This window comes from Rutilus rutilus, assembly GCF_951802725.1.
Source record: "Rutilus rutilus genome assembly, chromosome: 22".
Lineage (NCBI taxonomy): Eukaryota > Metazoa > Chordata > Actinopteri > Cypriniformes > Leuciscidae > Rutilus > Rutilus rutilus.
In genome coordinates, this window is record NC_140227.1 from 13060634 (window position 1) to 13083247 (window position 22614).

A 22614-nucleotide genomic window follows, 5' to 3' on the forward strand; every position below is an offset into this window, starting at 1 on the left:
TAGTGAAGTGCTTTGAACTGCTTGTGAATTAACAACTGCATTACTGTCTTCACAGATCCACTACAATTTGCATATAGATCAAATAGAGCTGTGGACGATGCTGTATCTTTGGTTTTACATACTGCACTTCAACATCTAGAGGTAGGGATACGTATGTCAGGATGCTGTTTGTTGATTATAGCAGTGCCTTCAATACCATCAGACCTTCCATTTTAATATCTAAGCTGTTAGACCTGGGCCTCTGTACTTCCATCTGCAGGTGGATACAGGACTTTCTAACAGGCGGTCCTCAGACAGTTAGAGTAGGCACTACATACTCAGCCCATACTGTTACATACCGGAGCACCTCAAGGTTGTTGTCTTAGTCCTCTATTATATTGTCTGTATACCTATGACTGTATTGCAAAATATCCCACAAATAGTATTGTGAAATTTGCAGACGATACTACTGTGGTAGGACTCATTGACAGCAATAATGTAACTGCCTATAGGGATGAGGTGAGTAATTTGATCATGTGGTGCCGAAGCAATAATCTGGCCCTGAATGTGGGGAAAACTAAAGAGGTCATCATAGATTTTAGAAGAAATAAACCCACACATACACCTGTCTACATTAATAACTCTGCAGTTGAAATTGTTAATACTTTTAGGTTTTTAGGCATTCATATTTCAGACTCCCTTTCATGATCTTTCCATATCACCTGTGCCATTAAGAAGGCACACCAGAGGCTTTACTTCTTGAGGTGTCTTAAGAAATATGGTATGTCACTTAACATTTAAAAAAAAAAATACCGCTGTACAATTGAGTGTATATTGACAGGTAATATTACAGTGTGGTTTGGCAGGGCTACTTCAAGTGAATTGAATCTTCTGACAAAGGTGGTTAAAACTGCATCAAAAATTATTGGGGTTCCACTGGAATCACTCCAGGACATTTATTGGAAACGCAGCACTGGGAAGGCACTGGGTATTATACAGGATGTTAGTCATCCGGCACATAGTCTCTTCTCCCAACTCCCATCAGGGAGACGTTTGCAGAGCATCCCAACGCGTACATCACATTTTAGGGACAGTTTTTACCCACAGGTTGTAATGCTACTGAACGATAGTGCAAGAGGAAGGAGGGTTGAGGTTTGAGCGGATGTTTTAATTTTATTTTTATTCTACCGCGACTGGTGCTGAGAGAGTGCTAAGGCACATTGTATTTCATTGCTGTGGTACTCTGTACGAATATGCATATGACAATAAACTTGAACTGAACTGAACTGAACAGACGCCGGGTTAGTGATGATTTTGTTGAAAAGCGATCTCAATAGGTTTGTACAATTAGGTTTATGTTTTCATAGCATCTCCGTCTCACGTTCACGTTTTTTAAAGTGAAGGCAAAAAACGAGTGTAGCAGGAAACCAAACCTGCTTTTTCTCATGAAGTGAGATGAGCTTCCCCTGCTGCTCTCGTGTTGTGGTTTGTGGTGATGACGAGTAGCCTCTCGATCATTTCTGCCCCAGAAAGACACACAAGTAGACAAAGACTAGCCCCTCATGTGTCTATATAGTAGATGATTTCCAACACAATAATTGTTAACTCTGGGTACAAAGATCATCTTGAACTGCCCGTGTATTCACCATTTCCGAGTAAGGACCTTTCCAAACACAAGAATGGGGATTAGAGTGGCTGTGCTGTTGCTTGTTGTTTCTGTCAGTCTGACTGAAGGTATGTTTGCCACTAATTTTTGTCTGTCATGGCTGATGTTATCAGTACGAACAGCACATACACAACACCGCAGACAGAGGAAGATGAAATTTAGATCAGCTTGATATACTTTACGGAAGTAGCAATATAGATTTCAGAAGATTGTGATGGTGTAATTTATCAGAGCTGTGACCCATTGCACCATTTGACTAAACCACCATGAAAAAAACTATAAAACCACGGGATGTAAACAAATTAAAGGAACTGCTCTTTTTTGGTGTTGTTTTTACCAGACTATTATTACATCCATCTGATTTAAAAAGTCAAATACTTATTGAAATGTAAATAGATAACTTTGTATGTAGTCAAATGTTTGTGACTTTACTTGGATTCGAGTCTCAAATTTGATGACTTGTGAAGTTGCGACTCGACATAATCAAAGAAGATTTGAGACTTGACTTAGCTAGACTTTGACACCAATGACTCGAGACTCGGTCTTGAGCCCTGTGACTTGGAGTGTATTTATGGCCTACTTTCTCAAACCAAAGATCAGAGTGTAGGCTAATTTTAATTACTTAAAAAGTATTAACGTAAATACAGGCATTTTTTCTCTAGTGATTTGTATTTGTTATCATTGTATGCTCCTGAGCGTGTCATAAAACATAGCAGTGACTACCCTGAATCCAATGCATAATGACATAGTTTCCCAGACTCTATAACCTGGCCACTGAAAGGTATGATGATCACACTTGTATGATTAGCACTGCTTTCGCGCTTTGGCTGGCACTAAGTCAGCCACATAATGTTAATTTAATGTTTCCGACATTTAAATGGGTGGTTGATTATGATTTCACTTTTTTAACTTTAGTTAGCGTAAACAACATGTGCAAAGTTACAACGCTCAAAGTTCAAAGCAAAGGGAGATATTTGCTTTTTAAGAAATTCCTTTTTAAGGACTACAACAAACGGCTGGTAGAGACTACACAAGCTTCCTCCCGGGTTAGTGACATCACAGACCCTAGAATTTACATAAACCCCGCCCCCTGTACACGATTTATAGATTATCAAGACAGAATATGCTAATCAATGACTAGACGATAACTACACATAAGCTATATAAATTCATCACCTAACCATTCAGAAATGTCCTGTTGCTTCTACATGTCACTTCTTTTTGAGTCTCTCCATCATTGTCAGACTTCGGTTTGAACATAAAAGGCTAAAAGTTTTTGAAATTTTCAGTGCATGTCTGTGTGAGGTAATCGAAGCTGCTAACACACAGGAGCTCTTGAAGCCCTCTGTGCCGGGAGCAGCAGCTCATTTGCATTTAAAGGAACAGACACAAAATGGTGCGTTTTTGCTCACCCTCAAAAAGTGATTTTTTTTACATACTATATAAAAATATCTGTTGGGTATTTTGAGCTATAAAATGTCACATACACACTCTGGGGACATCAAAGACTTATTTTACATCTTGTGAAAAGGGCATTATACCACTTCTTTAAATACAAATTAGCCTACTAGCAAACAATTTAGTAAGAGCACTTATGACTTGCTTATAGGACTTAAAGCTTAAGGTTGAGGACATGCAACTTGTGCCTGTCTTGACTCGAGACTTGACTCAGGACTTGTCTGTATTGACTCAGGATTTGACTCAAGACTTGTCTGTATTGACTCAGGACTTGTCTGTATTGACTCAGGACTTGTCTGTATTGACTCAGGACTTGTCTGTATTGACTCAGGACTTGTCTGTATTGACTCAGGACTTGTCTGTATTGACTCAGCTCCGAAAATTGTGATTTATTTTCAGGATTGTTTGATGATTTTGGTCACACTTTTTTTTTATTAGGATCCAATTCTCACTATTAACTATTAACTACGACTTTTGCGTATTCATTTTGCCTAATCACTGCTTATTAATATTTAGTAAGGTAGTTGTCACATTTAGGCATTGGGTAGGATTAAGGAATGTAGAATAAGGTCATGCAGAATAAGGCATTAATATGTACTTTATAAGTTCTAATAAACAGCCAATATCCTTGTAATATGCATGATAATGAGCAACTAATATTGAGAATTGGACCCCAAACTAAACTGTTACCGACATTTTTTATAACATTGTAAATGTCTTTACTGTCACTCTTGATCGATTTAATGCATCCTTGACTATTTTAATTTTGAAGTAATATTAGGCTAATATTATTTCAACATTAAAATAGAATAAAATATGTTTCAATTGTAAAAGTATTTCACAATATTACTGTTTTTACTGTATTTTTGATCAAATAAATGCAGCTTTGGTGAACATCTTTAAGAAACTTCTTTGGGTTCAGGTGAGGTACAACATTCAAACTTACAGATTTTGTTTTTCCATGATGTAAATGTTTTTAAGCAGCAGGATGTATACCTACAACTAGTCCATGGTGTTACAAAAATTCAACTTTGCCAGAAGAGGACTTTATTTGTAAATGGGATAAGAGAAACCTTAAGGAGGATCAGACACACACTCTTTTTATATGGTGAGTACAAACAACACATTGAAAGTAACACGAACAAATCTCATTGTCTTTATAATAATGTTTCATTTATATAGCGCCTTTCCCAAGCTCAAGGACACTTCACAATAACAGTAAAAAACAAACAATCAGTTCATACATAAATGGACAATAGACATTTGAAGAAATAAGAAATCCCAATCCAAGAAATAAGTGATTGCAGTTGCATATCGCATTGCAATTGGAATACAAACAGAAACAATACAGAAACAAATTAAAGCTGCAAGCAGCATTTATCGGGGTTCAAGCGTTTAAGGCACACATGCGTAAAAAGATATTACGTTTTATTTAGCAAGCATATAAACACTTAGGAAACTTTGGAAACCAAGAGTAATTTATAAAAGATCATATAAGAGATTCAGTCCAGAATAATTTTGTACAGACGTAAATTTGGAGTGATGTTTATAAGGAAGTTCATCCTGATAATGCAGCATTGAAAGATTTGACATTGAAGACATTGAAAGATTTGAAAGATTATTTTACCCTTTTGGTAAAAAAAATATTTTACCCTTTGGACAAACACACACATATGAAAAAAATGTACAGTGAAGAATGTTAGGGCACCATATGGATTGTTAATGAGTTGAAAAACTGTTTGAGACAAATGTGGCAAAGGGTACAGCAAACAGGACTGGGAACAAGGAGGATTGGGACGTCTATTGCAAATTAAGAAAATCAAGTAACTAAAATTAATAGGAAAAAGAAAATAATGTTTTACAAAATTAAAATAAGTGAATATGATTGTAAAAATGTGGAGTACACTCAATGAAATAATGGATAGGAAATCAAGTCAAATTCCTTCTTTTATTGATACAGGTGACTCATTTTTTACTATTTCTTAAACCATATGAAATTGGAAATTATTTTAAGAAGAAATGTTGTTTGGCTGAACCAGTTTGCCACATCTTTAATATCAGTACTGAAAAAGGTATTTTTCCTTTAGCTTGGAAAGATGCAAAGGTTATTCATCTACAGAAAAATGCAGCACTGGGTTTTAATGGTCATAATAGTCGACCAATAAGTTTGCTACCAGTTCTTAGCAAAGTATTGAAAATGATAGCTTGTGAGAAAATTCAATTATTCTTTAAGGAGAATAATTTACTCTCTAATTTTCAGCATTTATATTGAGAGAGCACAGATTGATGAAAGTAACGGATCATAAATTATTGCTGGATAAACTGAAATGTTACAAATTTACTTCTCATACTGTTCATTGGTTTAAAAGTTAACTGTCTAATGGGACAATGTGTATTTTATAATGGAAGTTATTTAGATGTGAAAGAGTTGCAATGTGGTGTGCCTCAAGGAAGTTGTTTAAGACCAGTGATCTTCCTCTTGTTTTAAAGTGTGCATGGACAGTCATGTATGCAGATGATAAAACATTATATTTACCTGCAACATCAATTAAGCAGTTGTCTACTGCTTTGGATGAGGAAATACAATTGGTCATAAAGTAAGTACGGAATAATAAGTTGGTTCTAAACTTGATAAAAATAAAAAAAAGCATTGTGTTTGCATTAAATTGCATCAAAAGTTAAATTTGTCTGTAAAGAGTGTGCCTATTGAACAGGTAGAGGAAATAAGACTTCTTGGAGTTATATTAGACAGTAGGCTGAAGTGGTCAAAACAGATGGTAACAGGTATGGGAAGAGGTTTGTCAGTTATTAAGAGATGTGAAACTTTTTACCACAACACTGTATTTCTAAAATTGTGCAAACAATGGTTCTTGCTTAGATTATTGCCCAGTGGTGTGGTCGAGTGCATCAAGTAATGACAAAAAATGTAACTAATTCAAAAATTACAATTAGTCCAGAACAGAGCGACACGACTCACTTTAAACTGTAATAGAAGGGCTAATATAATAAGAATGCACTGGTGAAGGATTGTCTCTCTGCTTTGTTTTATAAGAAATATTTCTGTGTCTAGAGTTCCTAATGTCCTGTATTCTCAACTTTTGTATAGTAACACCAGGCATGCATAAAAGGGATGTTTTTTATTTCCTATTTTATTTATAGACTGTAATATATAGAGGAATGAAAATATAGAAAAAGATTTACCATTGATATCAAGAAAAAATATATTTTTTAAATTATTTAAAGGAACATTTAATACCACAATTTATAGTAAATTGTTGAATGTTGGAAAGAATGAATGTTGGGTTAGTATGTTTCATTGACTTGACTTTTTATTGATGTTGATTAAATGTAGTTTTTTATTTTTTACTTGTTGGGACCCCAGGAAGAGTAGTCACTATGTAGTGGCTAATGGTAATCCAAATAAACAAATACACTTAGATCATAGATGGAGAAGACCATTTACAGCCAATACAGGCAGTTTACTAAGGAAAAATATGTTTTTTTAAGTTTTTTTGACAGTTATAGGTTATAGCACCATGTCTTGCCTGATCTCCACCACTTTTATTATGTGTCCTCAAAGTGTGCCCATTCATACTGTATGTGTGTCAAATTTGTTGTAAATATCTCATTTCGTTTTGAAGTTTAGTCACTTGACATTGACTGGATTTTTTTGTCAGTTCCTATCATAATTTTGATATTTGGGCGTTATTGTTTAGCTATTTTCAAATTTCCTGTGGTGGTTTTGTCTCGATCGGACTAATGGTTTCGAAGATAATCGCAAGTTTTTTTAAGCGCTAAATGACAACGTTACACAAACCATAAGGCGAAACCTGGCATGTTTGGTATCGTTGGACTCGGCAAGGATTCAGTGGAATTCGAAAGGAAACGCTGGCTTGAAACTTCTCAGACTCCTTCAGGGCATTGTGCCGATGACACATGCTGAGTTTTTTTAGATACGCCAATGTTCTCATAGACTATCATGGCACCCTGGACAAAGACACTGCATGCCAATTTTCATCGGACTAACGGTTGTGTGTGTGTGGCCATTTTCATGATTTTGTTCCTTGTTATAGCGCCACCAAGAGGCCAGTCGTCGAGATTTTATTTCATGTGTCCTCAGACTGAGCTCATAAACATGTGTTCCGAGTTTAGCGAAAATATCTCTTTCTGTTCACAAGTTATAGCCGTTTTAGTAAAAGTGGCCCCGGTCACATCGAACATTTTGGTTCCCCTTAGCGACCGTGAATTGAAATGTCAATTTTTTTTGATGATTACTGATCACAGTCACTCTCCAGAGAATATTTCTGCAGTGGTTTGGTTCCAGTCAGGCCAAAAACCTAGGAATAGTTTGCAGAAGTAGGTTTTTCAAAAAATCTCAAGGCATGCATTTTGTCCGCCTTGAGTCAAGGATTCCAACAACACTTGAGCCTACGCCTAACGCAGGGTTCACCAATCTCGGTCCTGGAGGGCCGCTGTCCTGCAGAGTTTAGCTCCAACCAGCTCTAACACACCTGTTTGAAAGTTTCTAGTATGCCTAGTGAGACCTTGATTAGCTGGTTCAGGTGTGTTTAATTGGGGTTGGAGCTAAACTCTGCAGGACAGCGGCCCTCCAGGACCGAGATTGGTGAACCCTGGCCTAACGGTTTAGGAGTTATGACCGCTGTAGCGCCCCCGTCAGGTCGTTCGGGGCACGCCTTTGGTGACGTTGTAGGCGGGGTAAGTAGCCTACTACCAGCCCTCAAAGTTTCAAGTCTCTACGACTTACAGTTCGGTCTGCCCGATCAGTTTTAGATGGAGAATGCTGCATCATGGGAAAATTAACAATAACAATAGGGTTTCAGCACTACGCGCTTGAACCCCTAATAAAAAGGGCCTAAAAAAAAAAAAAAACTATACGGTCTTATCACTTTGCGCTTGCTGGTTACAAAATCTTTATCAAGCCTTTTAACATGTACCTCAGAGAGGAAAAGGGTTGCTTTTTACATTTTCAGCTCAGTTATCATGGAAATGTGGTGTTTTTTGGTGTGTGTGTTTTTTTTACCTTTTAAACTGTAATACCTCTACTGATGGCTGGATCTCCGTAAAAGTTTGCACACTTCTTTAGAATAATATGGCGCACATGCTCAGCTAATTTGGTGAAGTTCTGCGCAGAGCATTTAATTGTCATTTTGCATAGGACAATAGAGCATTTTTCACCTTTATAACAGTTAAATTCACAAATGGCCCGACATCTATAAAAGTTTCCAAGCTTCTTTAGGATCACGTGACGCATGCGCACACCCGATTTTGTGAGGTTGTATGCAAAAGAGGGCCGCTTTCAGCCATTTCATGGGATTTGAACATTACAGTAGTCAAGGCGAGATGTGATAAACGCACGCACCAGCAATTCAGCGTCTTTTGGGCTGACATAGCAGAGTTTGGCAATACGGCGGAGTTGAAAAAATGCAACTTTACAGAGTTGACTAATAAGCGTCGAAGGTCAGTGAAGGGTCAAGAGTGATACCCAAGTTTTTGACAGTGGCAGACAAATAATTGATGTAGCTTGTATGTAGTGTGGGAGTAGTTATATTTTTTGTTAGAGATGGTGGGCCAGTAATTAAGATTTCTGTTTTAGTCAGATTCAAACTGAGAAAATTGCAGTTTAGCCATGTCTTTAATTCATTAACACATGATGATAGTAATGTCTGGTGAATAGAGTCCGGTCGGCAAGCAGTATATATCTGAATATCGTCGCCATAGCAGTGGTATTGAAACCATGGCGGCAAATAATTTGTCAGACAGGCAAAATGTAAATAATAAATAGTTTATAGTTATGAAACAGTTACGTAAACCTCAGAGTTAAAGAATGTGCCACATATTGGGAAACAAATCAGTACTGGGGAGACCGGGGCTATAGTTGTCAAACTATCCTTTGTCAAACTGAATATTTCTTAGGGTGAGAATATTTTTGAAAGTTAAAGGGTTAGTTCACCCAAAAATGGCCAACAATTACTCACCCTCACACTGTTCCAAACCCGTAAGACTTTTGTAGAGATAAGAGATAAATAAATAAACTGATAAATTTGAGAGATTTCTGTCCCTCCATTGATAGTCTATGCAATTACTTTTACACTTTAAAAAGTTGAAGAGATTATAAAACTAATCCACATGAATCGAGCGGTTTAGTCCAAATTTTCTGAAGAGACTCGATTGCTTTATATGATGAACAGATTAAATTGAGTTGCCACAATGTGTCTATTATTGCTATACTATACTAAATAACAGATACAGAGGCTTGATTATGTATGTCAGTCTGCATGAATCTAACTCTTAATTCCTGGTGTGCACAGGGACAGTGAAAAGAATTTTTTTATTATGTGTGCGAACTCTGGCAATCATTCAGAGAGATCTATTCCCTTGGAGGAACTAGGAATCACAACAAGAAAGATGGACATATGGGTACAAACACAAGTGGACAATCTCACCTGCAATTCTAGCAAAATCTCAGTCATCTTTGAATGCTTGGGTAAGAACCAATCTAAGAGATCTATTCAAACTGCTATTTTCTTACAGTTTTATGGTGGGATCTTAAAGTCGTTGCATGTTTCTAATAAATTGGTATATTAAATGGTACATATGGCATATTATATTATATTATTATGTAAATTTATAGTTAATTAATATTTTTTTTTAATAATTAGTTACATTATATATTATAAATTTAATAGTAAATAATTAATTATATTATCAGCATAACATTTTGCATGCATGTCGCCCCTAATGTGTCACTCTCATGTTGTCAACAGTCAAATACAGTGCACCTCAGATTACCAAAATGAAAAGGTCAGCTGGAATCCTGTCTCTCAAACTGGACAAACCAAAGGATAACAAAAGTGTTAAATATGAGATCAGATGGAGGGAGAGAGGGTCTGAATGGCAGAATGTAAGACATTTCAGAAAATCTGATATTTTCATATCTTGAAGTGAATCTGTTATTTTGTTAACATGATGTGTTCTGCAATTATAGGCGACATTTGAAACTGAGGACAGCACTATCCAAGGTTAGACTCCTTACTCTGTTTATAAAGTGCAGAAATAATGTCGTCTGAATGATACATTGAATTGTCCTTGCATTTATAAAAAAAAGTTAATTCAGTGTACTCTGAAAACATTCTGTAATTTTCAGAACTCAAGTTTTAATGTTGTTAATAGGGCTGTTGAATGCTTGATTCTGATTGGTTGATGAACATCATAAGTGTGCAATTATTTTCCAGTAAATGCACAGGTAAAGTAGTTCCATACAGGCCTTGACCGCATTACAGCTCAATTGGACTTCGTTGAGTTATTAAGTTATTTCAAAGGTCCTTACAGCCTACAGCAGCAAAAGAACCAAAATCCACAAAGACATTGACCAAGCAAAGAGATATAACTCTTTTAGTTAACTGCCCTGATACTTTAGCAGTAAAATTGTTTTGCGATTGAAAAGCTACATGACATTTCTCAGCTGCGAGGTAGTAACGTTGCTGTTCTTGAAGCAGTTAAACTTACAGCTTCGCTATTATTAGCAAATACTATTTTTTATAGTAGAGCTTATTTTCTTATGATTTAACTAAAGGTCAAGTCAAGTGCATTGGATTAAGGAATACATTGGATCATGCACTGCTGTACTGTACATACTGTATATTTTGGCATATACAGTATGTAATAGGCTATAGAGATGTGCAGGCAGAAAATGTGCGTACTATGTGCACACTAAATAATGGTATTAAAAATAATATGGCAGCACTGTACACTATTCCAAACACAGCTCATAAAAAGTTAAACAGTAAAATGTGGGAAAAGTTTGTCAAAGGTGGACTTGTGTAGCACCTTCTACTCTGCAGTCTCTGATCCTTTGAGTCTTTAACAATTTGACAAATACATTGAGGATGTTTACATGCATTCTTAAAGGTACAGCAGCAAACAACGGCTCTAATGGTCATAGAAATGTTGGAAAATTACTTTTAGTTATACTAAATACATTGTTATTGGTGTGGGAAAAAAATTCATGATTATGTATGACCCCTTTAAATGATTAGTGTCCAAAACATAAAAACTGACTGAGATGAATGTCTATAGATTCCTACGAGCTACATCTACAGAAACAGACGATCTACCAGATTCAACTGAGACGGCAGGCCAAACTGCAGCCACATCTATGTAAAGACTCACTACAAACTCTCTGGAGTGACTGGAGCCCAGTGGTGGATGTTCCCTTAGGTTCGATTTCAGCTGTATCTGTCAATTAATGTTTGTAATAAGTGAAAGCATATGAAAATATTTGGTTAACAAATGTAACACCTCTCTGCAGAAATCAGCCTCCCTCTTGTACACCAAATTGTAGAAAAAAGGACGAGTGGGACCAGGCATATTATTCTCACCTGGGATGTAAGTATAAGAAGAACATTGGACATCAGAAATGTTTCTGTTTGTTGGTGTAAGATGAATGAAATTTGATTTGAATGATGCTCCGATGTGATTTTCTTTAGGAACCATCTGCTGAAGAGTCTGTTGGGGGTGTATGGTACAAGCTGAGCGTCAGTGTTTGGGCTTGTGAAAAACCCAAGAGAAAGGAAAAGACAACTTTGGATCGAACCTATAAAACCTCAATAACATATTCAGAGGCCAGGATTTCCATTATTGCAACAAACAAGGTTGGAAGTTCACCTCCACTGGAGATCATCATTCCCGCTGTGAAACATCTGAGCAGTAAGTGTGCTGCAAGTGTGAACTGTGAGTGTGTTAGCTTGGGTTTTCATGTACTGTATGTGAATGAATATCTGAGTGTGTGCGCTTACAGCAGGAAGGAAGTGAAAAGTGTGTGTTTTTTTGGTGAAGGGGGTCCTAAAGTGTTAAGTCATAAATTACTCATGTAACAAAAATTTGGGAAAAAAACAACAAACTACAATGGAAACTTTTTTTTTACTTTTCAGATTGTGACAAGCCCTCTAATATCAAACAGGATGATAAAACCTGCTTAGAATGGTACAGGCTGGAAGACGGTGAGAACCGAACAAGTACAGTAAACAGCTCAGGCAATAAATCGTTCAAGCATATTGAAAAAGGTAGAGATAAATCATTCATCCAATGTAGAGCACTATGTTCATGTGTCATATTAACATGTGCTGTGTATGCTAATTCGTGTCTCTGGTTTTAATTACAGGGGTGGAGAAGTTTGTACGTCATTATTACTTTCTTCACACCATGAGAAAGAAACATCCTCAAACTGTTGATATGTGTCCTTTTTACTCAGAACAGGGAGGTACGTTCAGACTTAGAATGTGGCGATAAGGTTCTGTCTGTTATCGATAAGCGGATAACTTTTTATGTTTTGACCAATAAATGGCCAATATTAAAATTTCATACTATTTTGGCTAAATAAATTCTTGAAATAAAACCCTAAAATATTAAATCAGTAAATGGTTCAAGTAAATCATTGTAATGTACAGTATTTTGAGATTTATATTCAGCAATGTGCTGTTAAATTATTAGTGTTTTCAAGATTAAGTATTTGTTAGATGACGGCTAAATGTAAAATTTTGGGAAGTTGCACTATTAAATATCCAATATCGGACAATATTATACTGTATATACTTTATAAATTAAAAACCAAATATCTTATATCGGCCAATATACAGACCCCTAAAGCAGGGTTCCTCTAATCCAGCCCAGGATTTTCTACTGTCCTGCAGAGTTTAGCTCAAACCATGATCGTTCTCACTTACCTGCAATTTTCCAGTAACTCTGAAGACCTTGACTAGCTTGTTCAGGTGTGTTTGATTAGGGTTAGAACTAAACTCTGCAGGGCAGTGGCCCTCCAGGATCAGATTTGAGGAACTCTGCCCCAAAGGGACATGGTGATGGAAAAATTATGAGATAAGAGTGAAAATTATATTTCAATGCTTTTGCATTCGCTCATTTTGTGTTCCCTTGAGAATCTTTGCGTTCACTCACAAAACGTTTGTTTGTTTGCGAACGCAAAGTTTCTCGAGGAAAAGCAAAAGATTTATGAGCAAACGTAAAGATTCTTGAGGGAACGCAAACATTTTGCGAGTGATTGCAAAGTTTCTTGTGGGAACTCAAAACATTTGTGAGAGAGCGCAAAAGCGCTGACATAATTTTCCCTCCAATCTCATATTTTTTTTCATCACCATGTCCCTTCAGGGGCTCCGTAAATAACCGAAATGGTACTGATATGTCATGCATCCCTTGTTTAGTCTATTTAGGTTAATGAAACACGAAGACCACAATATAAGATATAATCCAGAATGATCTCTAGTTTTCACAATGTAATTGTTTACTTTGTTTCAGCACCTATTAAAGGTCCTGGGAATGTGAATATTTCTAACGTGACACATGAATCAGCTGTGGTGAGTTGGCTTTCCATTCCCGTGGCGGAGCAGCGAGGATTTCTACTGCATTATCTCATTTGGATTTCAAGACAGGGAAACACGAGTAAGGCGAAAGTTTGTAGTTTTACTGATCATCTATTTGCTATGAAACCTTTAAGTCACAACTGCAGATACAAGTTTTTACTGGTATAGCCAACAAAATAATCTATTATAAACAAATTGTTTATAACACCGTTCCTCTTGCTTCAGCACTCCATAAAGTCCAAGCAAATGAAACCAGCTTCAAGATCAAGAACCTCCACCCAGGGGCCTCTTACACCGTTTCTATAGCCGGAGAAACAATGGCTGGTAAAGGGCCGAACTCAGCGGTGAACTTTGAAACACACTCAGAAGAAATGGGTACTAAAACAGTCATTTCAGAATGAGAAATGATTATGCAGAACTGACACCTACTGACCCCCTAAAGGGAAGTGGACATGGAAAAAATGTGGGATGAGAAAAAATATATATATCTCGCAAAACTTTTGTGTTCCCCGGAGAAACTTTGCTTTCCCTCGCAAAGATATTTGCGTTGTCTCGCAAAACCTGTTGTGAGCTACAACCAATTTTCCTCAAAACAAGCTTCATAATATAAATTGATCTCTATGAGCAGGCGGCTGAGAGACAATTCCGAAGGGACCGTCTGCAAAGTGCAAAACCCCGAAAAGCGTTACTACAAAAAATAGTCGATAACTTCAATGTTACACACTGTAGTGTCACCAAATTCAGTTTACACATCAATAGTCTCCTACTGGTCATACTACAACACTTAGTTTGATAAAATGTACTTTTGCACATTTTATATTATGAAAAATATTCAATAACTTCATTGTAAAGGTCCTTGCACACTGAGTCCGAAATTCTCGTCCGCAATTTTCGCACATTAAAAAATAAATACGTTCATTTAATTTCCACCGAATGACGAAAAATTTCGGACTCAGTGTGCAAGGTCCTTTACACACCAAATTCAGTTTACACATCACTGCTCTCCTGCTGGTTTACTACAACACTTAGTTTAGAAAGTAACAGCACATACAAAATAAGTAGGCCGCACTAACATACCAGTTACAACCATAGATTTTCATGATAATTACTTACTGAACTTGATGGCATTACACTGTATAACAGTGTGAAGTTATTGAATATTTTTTCCTAATAACAGTGAAGTTATTGATTTTGTTTCATAATAAATAATCATAAAAAATTATGCAAGTGTTGTAGTATAACCAGCAGGAGAGCAGTCATGTGTGAACTGAATTTGGTGACCGTACAGTGTGTAACAGTGAAGTTATTGAATATTTTCAATATTCATAATATAAAATTTGCTAAAGGGTTTTGCACTTTGCAGACCTTCCCTTCGGACTTGTCTCTCAGCCTGCTGCTCACAGAGACCAGTTTATATTTTAAAGCTCGTTTCACGAGTTCGCACGTACATGGAATCTGATGTAGTATTTATGCGTATTTGGCTTGCTGTCCAGGGGAGGGCTCCGAGCTCGGAATTTGGCCCGAACCCAGAGTACTCCCCCCTTATACTGGGGTAGACCCAGCCGAGTGTGAGGTGATGGGGTGGTGGAGGGATGCTGAGAAACTTGTCGTGAGACAGAAGGTGAGGAAAGGCTTTATTTATACCAGCTTCCTCTTGTGCTGATTGGTTGATTACCTGAACGTGCTCCTCCCGAACTTTGTTACATGAAACTTCATTTTGAGGAAAATTGGGTTGTAGCTCCTTGTCTGTGTGATTGGAAATAGGTGTCATTTGTGTTTTAACAACGTTTAGCTCATGAGTTATTGATCCAGGAAGTTAGAATCTGTGAATATATTGCTAACTTTACTGAACTCAAGGAGTTAAGCACTAACCGCATTTCTTTATATTTGAGTCCATGTTCAAATTCTATAAACCGCTCCATTGTTAACGTTCGGAGCTGTCTGAAACACTACCAGTGGGACATTAAACAGGAAGTGTTTGTCTGAGCTCATGACAGGTTTTGCAAGAGAACACAAAAGTTTTGTGAGAGAAGCAAGTTTTGTGAGGGAACGCAAAAGTTTTGCGAGGGAACGCAAGTGTCTTGGGGGAACGCAAAAGTTTTGCGAGAGAACGCAAAATATTTGAAAAATCCCATCCCAAATTTTTTTCATCACCATGTCCCTTAGGGGCTCCGTAGAAACCTTTATCTGCTTTTTTGTGAAGTAAACACAATGAGGTGTGAGAATATACCCGCCAACAGCAAATGTGTTCTGCCCTTTCATTCAGGCTTATCATGGCAGGACCAGACCATCCTGAGCGTCTTAGCGGTTGTCCTCTTGTGTACTATAATCTTCTCTGTTGCTGTCAGGAGGTGAGCTATCACAGATGAACTGACTGATCACCAAGATATGTTATTGTGTTATTGTACATAACCTGTTGCTTTATTGGTAGAGCATAGCTAGCAAAACCAAGTTCGTGGTTTCGGGAGAAAAAACTGACATTATTTACTTTTTTTGTAATCACATTGAATTTGAATCACATATTGTATCGACACTTTACTTGTAATTTTGACTTTATTCTCAAAATATTACAACTTTATTCTCGTCGTAATAGCCTACTATGACTTTGACTTTATTCTCAAAATATTACAATTTATAATCTCGCTGCTTTGTTTACAGAGGTAACCGGAGATACCGATATATTTCTGCTGCTCCATAAGATCCATCCAGAGATTAAATTTGCATTTTCATTCAGCACCTTTTTATTTGTTCAGACCAATGCGAAGATCGACCATTTTTTTACACGGCTTATAAGCAGTGTTGTAAAGGTTAACTGGTGGATTGATAAGAAGCTAATGTGCTTTCAAAAAATGTAGAATGATAAGGTATCTTGAATATTAGAAATAGCCATATTTTAAATGAAAATGTATAGTTTCTAATTTTGACTCATACCTTCTCTTAAAAATGGCTTAAATGTGAGTTTTTTATAAATCATATTTATATATATTTTTTATAAAACTTATTTTTGTCAAAACTTGTATGAACTGTAAAGTAAATAGTCATTTTTACAGTCATTTTATGGTTTATGATGTTATCCTAAACACTGTTCTCCCCTCAATACAGTATTAATTTTATTTGTGCAGGTATTAAAAAAGTCTTAAAAGCCTTAAAATTTATTTTTAAAACCCTGTACCTGTAACAAATACCCTGTACCGGTCAACAAATAATTTTGAATTTTTACATAACAAACCTACATTTCATTGAATTACAAAATTCATGTATAAAGTAGGCTATTCTTTCTATATTTTCATGTTTTTTTTTTTCAAGTTATGATTCATAAAACTAGAAAACTAAAACCAGTGTGAAATAAATCAAGAATAAGGAGGCCAACATGCTGAGATCACATGAACAGTCAAATATTACTCACTTTATAATTGTATCTTTATATCACAATTAAATAAACAATTCTATTATTAAAAAGTCTAATTTCTAATTTGAATGACAGTTGTCTCATACAAAGTTACCATAGTTTCATGGTTAAGTTTGGAGGTCGATTTTTTTGTTATGGTTTGTTTGAAAGTCGTCCTTCTGTGTGTGTCTCTCTCTTGTTTTTTTCCCTCGCTCTCTAGTCAACATGCTCTGGGAGCTCTTTCATCAGATTTTTGTTGAAAAGGTTGACAGACATAGTAATGATGATGGAAATGTTACTCACAATAAAGACTGTCTTTTATCAAGGCAATATTAAAGAGTCAACATTGTAAATTTATTCAAAAGTAGCTTTCAAAAAGTCCTTGTAAATTCCTTTTAAAAAAAACAGACAGTGGTAAAACAGTGTGATTGAATTTCCAAATAGCTCTTAACATCAATATCTCATTGGCATATAAGCCTGGTTACTCCAAACAAAAATAAATACAAATCTGAAACATCTAGACCGTAAAATCTATTTTATATTTTTCCCTAATAAAAAAGAACAAAAAAAAAAGTTACCACTAATGAAGTACAGCATACATTTGTCGAATAAGGTAAATCAATTTTCCATGTTGTCAACCAATAATTTTTTGGCACCAAAACGTTTTGCAACACAAATACCTTCATTGATTACATCAATTATCATCAATTTTGCATCGCCACTTTGCATTCCAAATGTAGATTTAAATGTGCTTCAAGTCCAGGGTTACAAGTGCACCTGAGCAGTGTCCTCAGAACAGTGTTGCACCAAAACGTGTACCCAAATAATCCATCATCCAGCCTTCCTCTCGTCTCTGAGAATAAACCAGAGTCTCATTAACACACAGCATGCGGTTTCATTATCAACAGACACAGCAGAAATATTCTGAATATGACTCAGTTAAACTTACATGGTACCAAAAGCAGACTGAGGCAAACAATCATGGCCAGTGTAACACTACTTGTGGTGATTCCTTGGGCTCCGTTGTCATCGAGTTCAACATGATATTCATGAGCCTGGTGGTCCATGTCTTTGCACTTCGTGCTGTGATCACATGACAAAAGAAAAAGAAAAACATTTCAGCAACAAAATGCGGTAGTCTAATCTCATCAGCACCAATAAATGTGCAGTAATGCAAGTATTTTCACACTGCATGCTTTATATTCTGATTTAGACATGCTTTAATAAAACAAGAACTCTTCCAAGAGTGGTGAAATGGAGTTCGAAGCGATGGAAGAGATGCTGTATGACTTACAGTTGCTTCTGTAAATATTGCTTGGTGGTCTCGCAGCCCTGTTTCTGTCTCTCTGCGGCAGTTTGGAGCTGTACAGAAGCGAGGCGTAAAGCTTCACAAGATGCCAACTCCTGGGCCTTCAGGGTCAAATTGTGCTTCAGGTCTTCAATCTGGTCTGAAATGATAATGGAAAAACTCGCTTCAGACATTACAACTCATAATGTTTTGTACTCAAATCTTTTATGTAATGCCAATAGTAGCCTCTCACAATGTTAGCATTCCTCTTCAAACAATATGCCAAACATTCTTTGAAAAAAAAATAAGTCCATTGGCTTATAAGGCAACGTCTAGGCACGGTGTAACTTATCAGTTTGTTTCTTAAAGTGGCCTTGGTGATGTCAGAGCACTATTTTGGACTGTAGCTGGCTGGAGTTGTTCGCTTGCTGCTTTGTCTCAAATTTGACGCTGGTGTTAAAATATGGCCTTGGTGTGAAACGTTTTTAGACATCACACCTATCCTGTTTTGGGAGAATGTTTTCCAAAGTCTTTTTTCAGATAACCGCTTTATCAAGCGGGTAAAAGGGTCGAGCAGGGTGATTTTTATCAGTGCAGTCTCTCTCGCCCTGTTATTTTCATATCTCATGCATTCAGGAGTCGTTTCCTGCAGTTGTTTAGTGGGTCAGGAAATCCTTTAAAAATTAAACAATATTCTGGATTTGAAAATCTCAATATTAACTGTGATAAACAGGACTGATGAGAAAAAAACAACCGTAGTTGGTTAACAAATTTGTAATGGTCCAAGTTGGTTTGAGTTGATCTTAGCTAGCTTAAGATGGTCTGAGTTGGTTTATGGTGTTCTTAACTAGTTTAAGACGTTTTCCCACCCTGGTTTATCTGGTCTAGATGTTCTCCGAGTCAGGCCAAGTAGGGTTTTAGCTGGTTTTACTGGGCAGCCAACTGGTCTCCCAGTCTAACCAGCTAAAAAACACCCAACACATCAGTCTGGCCTGGCTGGAAGACCAGATAAAGCCTGCAAATCAGCTTAGGCTGGATATAATGATATACCAATAATATACCAAATAATATAACAAAATAATGATACAAGGAGCAGCAAAATCCTTTAAATTCTGTTATCCTGACACAACTGTATTGTAGAATACATGTACACTACCATTCAAACATTTGGGGCCAGTAATGGTTTTGTTTGTTTGAAAGAAATTTTTATTTTTATTCAGCAATGATTCATTTAATTGATCAAACGTAACAAAAGACTTTTACATTTTCACCAAAAAAAAAATTAGTTTTAAATAAATTCTGTTCTTTTAAACTTTCTATTCATCAAAAAAAAATTGAAATAATAATTAGAAATGCACCGAATCAGAATGTTTCGAATAATTTAGACTCCTGCTGAAAATTCAGCTTTGCCATCACAGAAATAAATTACATTTTAAAATATATTAAAGTAGAAAAAGTTATTTATAAAGTTATTTATAATATTTCAAAATATTATTTTTTTATCTTACTGACCCCAAGCCTTAGAAACAGCTGTGTCATTTTTAATTATATTGAACTTGACAAAGTTTTCTGTGAATATAATACATAAATGCTACCCTAGCACTCAAAATAATGAATTGGTTTGAGTAGTGCCAACTCAAATTATATAAATTAGTTCAGTCAAATGAACTTTTATGAGTATTTAGAACTTACTTTTTCTTTAGAGTTCACAAAAGAAGGCTGTTATAATAACACTTACACATTTTAAGTAAGTTGAATTGTTGAATTGTTTTTAGTTTTATGAACTTGTTTCTTTTCATTTAGATTAACTTCAATGTAACTGAAACTGGGCTGGGATTTCTATTTCCCAGCATGCTTTGCCATGACTCTCAAAAGCGAGTGTAGTTTTAGTAAATGCAAAAATGAAATGCTAAAAGCAATAAAATGCTAAATGCTAAAGTATATATTGCCAGATTAATGTTAAGTGAGAGATTTAGTAGTGTTTAATGTTTTGTTGTGCTAGTTTCTGTTATGTTGGGTTTTTTGGGGGGCTACCATCATGGTGTCAAGTGGAGCATGAGCCTGGTTTGAGAACGGTGTATGTTAAATGTTTTACATTGCTGTACTCTTTCAGAAAATTATGCTATCAAAGCATTGTGTTACCATTTACCAATGTAGTATTTATTGAATTAGCTGGTTAAAGCTAGCCGTTAATTAGCTGTAAGTTTCCACGACTAAAAATATTTAAGTTGAGATTACATGATTACATTTTAAGTTGTGTGTGAATAAGCTTACTCAGATATTTCAATATTAAAATGTATCAGTACAAAATAAAAACTTATTCAGGTTCACAGTGTATACATAAAAAGTAATCTGACCAAAAATAGAAGAGTTTTATAGGAATGATACCGCTAGTTAGCTCGCTTCATGTTATTATAACAGCCACTCTACAGAATTCCATGTCACAAACAAGTCCTGCCTATTTGTTGTCTCTTCCGAGTTTCTATGGTTACATGGGAAAATTCATCTAAGAATATCGTCAGAGGGAGAGAGCGCTCCTTTCATGGCTCCTCTGATGAGAGGGAAAACTCTGACTTGAATTTTCCTACCTTTCTGCAGGCTGACTTCTGCAGTGAGGTTTCCCTCGATGAGTTTGTATTCCTCAACTTTGCTCTCCAAGATCATGATGCTTCCATTCAGAATGACCTGAGGAGAAACAGAAGGTTAATTAAACACAAGTCCATAACCGGGGCGAGGTTCGGCCGTGGAGGTTCGCACTAAGACATAAAGGTGTGGCCGTCAGATCTCACGGGTGTGTGAGTGAACGCCACAACCTCCAAAGGTCAAAAACGGCATTTGACAAAACGTAGCCACAAAAAATCAAGACAGAACCTCTTTTAATACAACACCCTTAAATAGAATTTTGGAAAAAACATAATAACCCCAGAGACAATGTGAACATTATCAGGAACATTTTTCCAGGAAGGGCTATGATTGATATCCTGGTCCCTCATTGGTTTGATTTGTTAGATATTTGCATAACTGTTCAGATTTAACTCGACCTAAACTGTTCACAATTTCCTGTAGGGACTTGTTATGCAAAACAAAACCAGTTTCATGTCACTAAATTAAACTAAATGGCATGTTTGTTTTTCATAATAAATAATATCTGGATGTCATTATAACTCCGCGATCTGTTATTGTAGGTTTAAGCTAGAAGAAACAGCTTGTAAACCAAAACAAGAAGATGAACTCACATTTTCTTGCATGCTGACGTTCAAAGAGACATTCAGAATCTGTATTTGCTCCTTGTACTGGTCGATTTGCTTCTGCAGGGCAGTCTGGTTCCTCCATCCCTGTCTCACCAGCTCTTCAAGGGCTTTTCGGTCTTTGGTCCACACTACTTTTGCCCCTTCATGCCTTTCCGTTAGGGCTTGCATCTCCTTGCGACACTGACTGGCTCCTTTCATGTCAGGTGAGGTGGCCCAAACCACAATAATGATAACCGAGATGATCGACCACAGGGCCAGCAAGGCGATCACAATGTTACGAGTAGTCTGAGAAGATTTGGAGTTTGCCATCCTGAGGCACACAGTCGCTTTTAGGTTGGAGATGTCCGTAAAGAGTGAGCTGGTTGGTGTGAGCCCAGCGAAGATTCTCTTCTAAGTGAAATGAAACTTTTAAAGCGTGGGTTTCCCCTCCAAGCTCAGCTCAGGAAAGGGGAGTGGCTCTGCTCCCAATGATGGGACCTGCCGTCCAGTTCCTCAGCACTCCAAACACACAGCTTGCTGCAACGTGACATCAGCTAGAGGTTATCCTCGCTGTTATACTGGGAAAAACCAAAAGTCTCCTCCCTCCTGTTTTTACTGAAAGAGTGTGTTTCAGTTTCCATTCCTCTGTTCGTGGGAGTGTCTTGGCAGAGCGTGGTACCTCTGCTAGGTCTTTTTTTTTGTAACATTTTTTAAGAGGCTCTGTGCAGGAGCAACTCAGTGTTTCCTGAACTTTTGCCAAGCACGGAGTGTCCATGGCCCTTTTGGTCACACAAACACACACAAACAGCAGCTTTTAGGAGTTAAGTGGGTAGGACTTTATTTTATAGTCCTGTTCCCCATGTACATACTATTATTATAGTAATTGCAATAACTAGGTACTAACCTTGAACCTACCCATAAATCTAACATTAACCTATAGTTACCTTATATTAACTAGTACTTTCTTAGGTAAGAACTCTGTAAGTACACGTTAAATCGTGTATTTATCTCTATATAGATAATATCTGTGGCTCACTTCCTCTTTATAAAGATATGGTAACACTTTACAATAAGGTTTCATTTGTTAACGTATAAGCTAACATGAACTTACTATGAGCAATATTTGGTAATCTTTGGTAACGTTAGTTAATACAAATACAAATAAAAAAAACGTTCATTGTTTGTTCACGTTAGTTCACAGTGCATGAATT

The 22614-nt window shown here is 36.6% G+C and overlaps 2 protein-coding genes across 3 annotated transcripts; one reads left to right on the forward strand and one right to left on the reverse strand.

The window, feature by feature from the left end:
• Nucleotides 1–1511: 1511 nt before the first annotated feature.
• LOC311281869 (leukemia inhibitory factor receptor-like) lies at nt 1512–17215 on the forward strand. 2 transcript variants are annotated; one of them, XM_084395202.1, is made up of 14 exons: nt 1512–1713; nt 4085–4211; nt 9433–9608; nt 9889–10025; nt 10110–10143; nt 11201–11341; nt 11433–11509; nt 11611–11830; nt 12055–12186; nt 12285–12383; nt 13433–13576; nt 13723–13872; nt 15764–15848; nt 16156–17215. In XM_084395202.1, the coding sequence occupies exons 1-14, from the start codon at nt 1659–1661 to the stop codon at nt 16193–16195; spliced, it is 1617 nt and encodes a 538-aa protein (XP_084251328.1). In that variant the 5' UTR covers nt 1512–1658; the 3' UTR covers nt 16196–17215. The 2 variants fall into 2 exon arrangements, with proteins under 2 accessions (XP_084251328.1, XP_084251329.1); XM_084395203.1 differs by having other exon boundaries at nt 4088–4211.
• Nucleotides 17216–17217: 2 nt separating this feature from the next.
• On the reverse strand, nt 17218–22000 carry LOC311281870 (uncharacterized protein). Its single transcript, XM_084395204.1, has 5 exons — nt 21410–22000; nt 20762–20858; nt 18180–18333; nt 17835–17968; nt 17218–17738 (listed from the first exon to the last, which is right to left on the reverse strand). Coding segments are annotated over exons 1-5 (711 nt in total). The 5' UTR covers nt 21734–22000; the 3' UTR covers nt 17218–17736.
• Between the last annotated feature and the right edge of the window lie 614 nt (nt 22001–22614).

Excerpts from the sequence above, each read along its gene's own strand:
- LOC311281869 (XM_084395202.1), top strand. The coding sequence starts at position 1,659 with ATGGGGATTAGAGTGGCTGTGCTGTTGCTTGTTGTTTCTGTCAGTCTG. Across the intron at positions 10,026-10,109 it reads GAGGGTCTGAATGGCAGAAT|GCGACATTTGAAACTGAGGA; the intron begins GTAAGACATTTC and ends CTGCAATTATAG. Across the intron at positions 11,510-11,610 it reads ATATTATTCTCACCTGGGAT|GAACCATCTGCTGAAGAGTC; the intron begins GTAAGTATAAGA and ends GATTTTCTTTAG.
- LOC311281870 (XM_084395204.1), bottom strand. The coding sequence starts at position 21,733 with ATGGCAAACTCCAAATCTTCTCAGACTACTCGTAACATTGTGATCGCC. Across the intron at positions 18,334-20,761 it reads AGAAGTCAGCCTGCAGAAAG|ACCAGATTGAAGACCTGAAG; the intron begins GTAGGAAAATTC and ends TTATCATTTCAG. Across the intron at positions 17,969-18,179 it reads CAATATTTACAGAAGCAACT|CACGAAGTGCAAAGACATGG; the intron begins GTAAGTCATACA and ends ATGTGATCACAG.